Genomic DNA, 6,507 nt, shown 5'->3' on the forward strand with positions numbered 1-6,507 from the left:
TATATATATATATATATATATATATATATATATATGTGTGTGTGTGTGTGTGTGTGTGTGTGTGTGTGTGTGTGTGTGTGTATTTGTTTGTTGTTGTTGTTTTAGTACCAGGGATTGAACCCAGAGGTGCTTAACCACTGAGCCACATCCCCAACCCTTTTTAAATTTTATTTGGAGACAAGGATCTCATTTAGTTGCTAAGGTCCTAAGTTGCTGAGGCTGGCTTTGAAATCATGAGTCCCCTGCCCCAACCTCCTGAGCTGCTGGGATTATAGGTGTATCCCACCATACCTGGTTTAGTATTTCTTTGAATGCTGACCTTGGGGCAATGATTTTTCTGCCAAAGGGAAGTTTTCTCCTGATTATTCTTGAAGATTATTTTTATAAAATGAAAGAATTTTAGGCAAGCCATTATATTTATAAAGACCATTTTGTTATCTATCATCTTTTCCACTCTCTAGATTATCTCTTGGATAGATTTGAACTTCTGTTTCACAATATTTGTTATATTAATTCTCTTTATCACTGACCATAATTTTTTGGATGGGAAGTTTTAACAATGTTACAAAGTATATATAATACAACAACAGAAGTACTACTTGAGCAGTTTTCATGTTCTCTTTGGAAAACAGGCCAAGTGACTAATAAGCTTCTATGACATTACTATTGAGATTCCAAATGACTATATTTTTATGGCTATGAAGAGCAGTGAGTGATTGAGTTCCAATGCTCAGAGACTCAAATATCTGCTTGCTAGCCTGTTTACCAAGCTCTTTCAAACCAAGTAAATATTTTAAATGGGAAGCAGTACATGTGCTTTAGACAAGCCCCTTCCACCAGGTCTTTGCTTCCTAAATACAATAGAAATATAGATGTTTCTGTTAGTTGTGGAGCAGGCTGAACAAATGTTACCTGCAGGGTAGCCTGGACACTTGACCCTACCTGTCTAGTTCCTTATCACTTGTTTGCCTCAAGGCTTGAACACTCAACCCCCACCCATCTGGTATAATGGAAACCCACATCTAGCCCCCGCACAGTCTGTGTGAAGGCAGAAGATGACACCGTTAGCAACTACTGTATGATCCAATCACTGTATGCCAACAAGGCAGCTTGCAGACTCAAAGACCCCATTAGATTTTGACTATAAAAACTCTCCCCTATCCCCCCTTGCTCTGCTCTCCCCCGACCTCCTCTTTTTCCTCCAGTGGATCAGACACTGCTGCAATAAAAGATCTATTGGTTGCTCCGAGTGTCGTGGTCACTCTCCTTTCAGTTTCTACCTTTATAAACTTCACCCCACATCTCACAGAGGATTTAAACTCAGTAAATATGACATAGGAAAATTGACTTTGAATTCGATGCCCCTAACTTTCTAATTTATCAATCTTATCTTGAATAGGCACTCAGGGAGTTTCATGAGTTGGTTAAGATTGATTCTTAATTTATATTTAAACCCAGCTAGCATTCCAGGTAAAAAGAAGTTCTAAAAATTAAGAATGATTTTCTATTCTCTGTAATTTTGAGGTATTCTACTAATTTCTTCCACATCTCTTTGAAGCATTTAATGTAATTTTTTTAAAACTGTATTTGATATTATGTAGTTTTTTTTTCCTAAAGTCACGTGGCTTCTCAGACTTCCTGCATTTTACCTAAAATTATAAATATCTTCTTTATCTCACTTAATAACCAAAAGAATCTTGAAATAAAGAGAATTGTTTTCTTCATCACACATTATTTTGAAGTAAACTAAGTAATTTTTCAAAGATGGTAAAAAGCAGTGGAAAATAAATAAATAAATAAGTTGTGATACCCCCCTCATTCCTGCTTTTTCCATTATGCCAACATAGTAATAGTCAGGGTTCAGTCAGAAGAAGAGAAACCAGAACAGTGATTTTTGAGAGAAGTGTTAAATACAAGGAATTGAGTAAACAACAGTTGAAAAATAGAACAAGGTAAGAGAAACACTGTGCTATTAATTAATTGCAAGAGGGTGATTTCATTCATGCAGTTGAGGAGCAAATGGAAGAGGCTGGGGTTTCTTGAACCTTCCAACCTGTAGAACTGGCACAGGGATTTGTAACTCTGAACTCTAATGGTATTGCTAATCTGGAGATGGGAAATTTAGGATATTGGTAAAGAGCTCGAACAGCTAGGATCTAGAACTCTTAGGGTAGCACTTGAGACAGCCATGCTGCTATCTCTGAAGCTGACAATGAGATTGGTATGCAAAGAAGGAGAAGGAGAAGACAAAGAAAGAGGAGGAAGAGGAGGGGAGGATCGAAGGGAGTACAAGGAAGAGAGGAAACAGAGTGCATGGGGGATTAAAACCAATTATCACTGTGAATACAAAATTTGTTATTCAGGAAATACTGACATAAACAGGACAAAATGAACCAGATTTCTAGGTTACTGTTCATTCTCATATTGCAGGACCCTATCAGAAGAGGACTAGTAAAATAGAAATATGGGGCCAAGTGTAGTGGCACTTGCCTGTAATCCCAGAGGCTCAGGAGGCTGAGGCAGAAGGATCATGAGTTCAAAGCTAGCCTCAGCAAAAGCAAGGTGCTAAGCAACTCAGTGAGACCCCTGTCTCTAAATAAAATACAAAACAGGGCTGGGGATGTGGCTAAGTTGTCGAGTGCCCCTGAGTTCAATCCTTAGTACTCAAAAAAAAAAAAAAAAGAAGAAGAAAAAGAAGAGTAAAATAGATATGAGTTTTGGAGTTGAGGAGCAATAACTTAAAAATAGTACTTCACCCATGTGCCAATAAAGAAGCAAAATTCAAGAACAAATCTTTAAGTTATTTAAAACAGTGAATAAAGTAGAAACATATCAGGAATTATCTTTTAATAGAAGTTAGTTTGGATGGGGCTCTTGAAACTGGTCTGGATGGGACTCTTGAACCTGGTCTGGATGGGACTCTTGAACCTGGTCTGGATGGGACTCTTGAACCTGGTCTGGATGGGACTCTTGGAATTGTAGATGGGGTTCTTGAAATTCCAGATGGGGCTCTTGGAATTGATTGTGGTCGCTGGGAAACCATTGAGGGAGGTTGGCTCTGTAATCCTTTCCCTACTACCATAGGTTGTTGATCAACTCCTTGCTCTTCTTTCTTTCTTCCCTTTAAACAAAGCCAAATACAACAAAGTATTAAAATGCACAAAATAATAAATAATATTAGGCACAGGAAACAAAATCTGGTTGTCCTCTTTCTTCTAGGAGGTGGGCCACTGTCAACACTACCTCCATGGCCTTGTATCTCGCAGTTGGGAGGGTCCCACAGATAGTTGCAATGGCAGTGATGTTTATTGTTGCAGATGCCCCTCATGTTACAGAATGAGGGTGAGCAATTACTGTCCAAGATGGATATATGGACACATTGTCTATGGATGCAGAGATGGTCATGACCACACTCTGTGCCATCTTTCACATCACCAATATCAGGAATCTTCATTCCATGATGGTAATCAGTACCCCAGCAGTTTACATCATTGTAGTGAGCCCAATGCACAGTAGTATGCTGATCCAGTGAGGGAACTTCTTTCACACCATCACACTGAATTCTCCCACACAAGACATCTGAGACATTACATTTTACATATGTAGAGCCTCTGAGACCACAGTGGCCAAAACGAGAACCTTGTGTGTTTACTCGTGTGTAGCAAATCTCATCTGCACTTTTTGCCTCTCGGCCAAAAATCTGCCTGCATCGTGCAGTGCGGTCATTACATTCTCTTTCATAGCAGTAGGCTGAGGTATTACAGGGAATTCCGTTTTCCACAAATACATCATCTGGGCACTTATGGGAAGTTCCATTGCACCACTCTGGAAGGTCACATATATTAGCCTCTTTTCTACACACTTCTCCTGATGGTAAGTACTGGCAGTTTTTACAACAAAGCCCAAAGGCACAAGTTGACCCATAACTCAGAGTGCAATTTGGCATACAGCAGGGATCTTTTGCACAATGTCGTAAAGGTCCACAGTCACATTCTTCTTGATCTTCAACAATACCATTCCCACAGCGTTTTTTGAAGAAGATATCCTTTGTATACAGATGCTCAAACAAACATTGTGCCCTTTCTAGGGTAAACAACCAAAAAAAACTATAACTGCAATTGCTAAATTTGGGTGTTGGTGGGTTATCCTCATGCATTATACATTTACGTGGTAAGCACTTACATGTACTAGGGTCATCATGGGGCATCCCCAAATTATGACCTAAATGATGAGCCACGGCAATTGCAGACAGGGTCAAGGTTCTGTTTATAAAAGTAACAATTGCACAGCTACGAAGTGGATTACACATTCCCTTAGTTGAGCCAAGGCCACTTAATCCTCTTAAATGCCTGTATATAAAAAGATGTGTGGTATCATGCTTTAACCGGGGAAGAATATTTTCAGTTTTCCACTTGCAATACAGATCCAGAGATTTTCTTACATCATCTACTACAATGGGATTTTTATTAGTCCACAACTCCAAACCAAACATTAACACCTTTATATCCAGAACACTATAAATGGAATCCACTATATTTGACACAATAAACAGATCCATCATAATTTTTGAAACATTCCCTGTATAGTGAACGTATAGATAATTGTCAATCACCACTACAATTTCAATAATCCTATAATGGGTCCACCAGCCTTCATAGGAACTTTGCTTCAGAGTGAAATTATTAACCTCTTGAAATTCTATTTGGCATGTTATTTTATCTTTCATAAAGCCCGATCTTCGTGTTAGGGATTCTGTCTCCTCATTGTCCATCTTATAAACCAGATGTTCAAATGTGGTAGAAAACATCATGGGCATGATTTCATAAGCAATGTTGTTTATCTCTAACATTCCTCGAAAGCCCCCAAAACAATTACTGAGGGCAACCATGGATTCTGGGTCCCCCTCCACATAACCGTGATAATAGCAGCCATTCTGGATAAAAGGATGGTCCTCAAGCAGAGCACCTTGGTCTGTGTAGGTAAACACTGGTAGGTGTTTGTACAACAAAAGCTTCTTGGCCTTGATGTGAACAATGTGTCTCTGGCCCCCAAAATTCATGCTATAAGACACCCAACCTGGAGGTCTCATTTTTCCAGTAGTGTCAGTTACCTTCAAAGGAATCACCACATCTGGGGGGCTGTGGTATTGGGGGTGCTCAGCCTGGGTGAGCCTAGAAAAGGACCAAGATACTCCAAACCAGTCAAGCAGGAATAACACCCTAGTGTAAAACAGAGCATCAATCATATTCATTATGAAGCCACACCTACAACAAAATTTGTTTGAAGAAGTCAGATCTAGGAGTCATAGCTTGCGTGGCTAATTCTTCTGTGTACCAGGGCTAATCATTTAGGATCTGTCCTCTGGCAGAGCTGAATCATCAGAGCTCTCTCTCTGTATCCCTGCAAGTAAGATAAAAAGCAATATGTGGATGGAAGTACATATGAGAGGGCATAGTGAGAAGAAAGAGAAAGGGTAAGATAAAAGTGGTTTGTGCTTTAATCAAGGACTGACACAAGAAACTGCCTGGAATTTGCTGATAAATATTGTTAAAGAAGAGGGAGCCAGAGGGTGTAAAGAGAATGAAAACTGGCCTTGATTAATAATCACTGGATGTGAATGATGGATAAAAATGGATTAATTATATTATTTTCTAAATATATGAACATTTGCAAACATTTTCATAATAAATATAACAAAAATTCTTAAGGTTAATCTAATAGTAGATCTTGAACTGCTTAAACAGTTCCAATCTACACACATTACATTGACATAAGTACTAATGTCTTTTCAATTTTAAATGATAAATTACTTGATACCATTACCTAAGAAATTTTTAAAAATCACTCTTATGTTATATTTTACATTTCCTATGTATTAGCTACCATTTACCTCCCTATGGCTCAATATTTATTTAATTTTCTTCCCCAATTTTCTCTTCTCATTAGCTTTGTCCTACTGGAAGATACTCAACAACATTATTTGTTTCTTTCATGAATACCAACATCACATAATGCCTGGCTTACTTATGTAAATAATAAATAATGGTCACCTTGATAGTGATTATTCCTTGGAATGACAAAAGTATTATTCAAAAAGTATTTATACTTGATTACATTTTTAAAGAAGTTACTCAACATATGTGATCAATTTGTGTTCTGGAACAAAGTGGTATATTCTCAGTTTTCCTTTATTCTTCTCTCTAAATACAACATAATAAAGTGGAAACAAGTCAATGGAAAACAACAACAACAAAAAGACCTTGAAAGCTAAAAAGAAAAAGACACACTGAACAGTGATTTCTGAACTTAAATAATGATAACACAGTGAATTTTTTGAATTTTCCTTTTTTTTCTGTAATATATATCCCAAATGGAGTGCTGGTCAGATCTTCACTCAGAACCTCCAAAAAGTACAGACCAAAACAAAACAAAAACAAATAACAAAAAAGTCCAGAACTGAAATTTTACTTTCTGGAAAAATGACTGAAAATGAAATTTTCAACAAAT

At 37.7% G+C, this 6,507-nt stretch overlaps 1 protein-coding gene across 1 annotated transcript; it reads right to left on the bottom strand.

Annotated features, from left to right (window-relative positions):
* Positions 1-2,839: 2,839 nt before the first annotated feature.
* Positions 2,840-5,251, bottom strand: LOC308635319 (disintegrin and metalloproteinase domain-containing protein 29-like; the record flags this gene model as incomplete). The annotated part of the gene is made up of 1 exon (XM_081269669.1): positions 2,840-5,251. The coding sequence occupies one exon, from the start codon at positions 5,249-5,251 to the stop codon at positions 2,840-2,842; it is 2,412 nt and encodes an 803-aa protein (XP_081125795.1).
* Between the last annotated feature and the right edge of the window lie 1,256 nt (positions 5,252-6,507).

Source organism: Spermophilus citellus (assembly GCF_964194105.1).
Source record: "Spermophilus citellus genome assembly, chromosome: 16".
Classification (NCBI taxonomy): domain Eukaryota; kingdom Metazoa; phylum Chordata; class Mammalia; order Rodentia; family Sciuridae; genus Spermophilus; species Spermophilus citellus.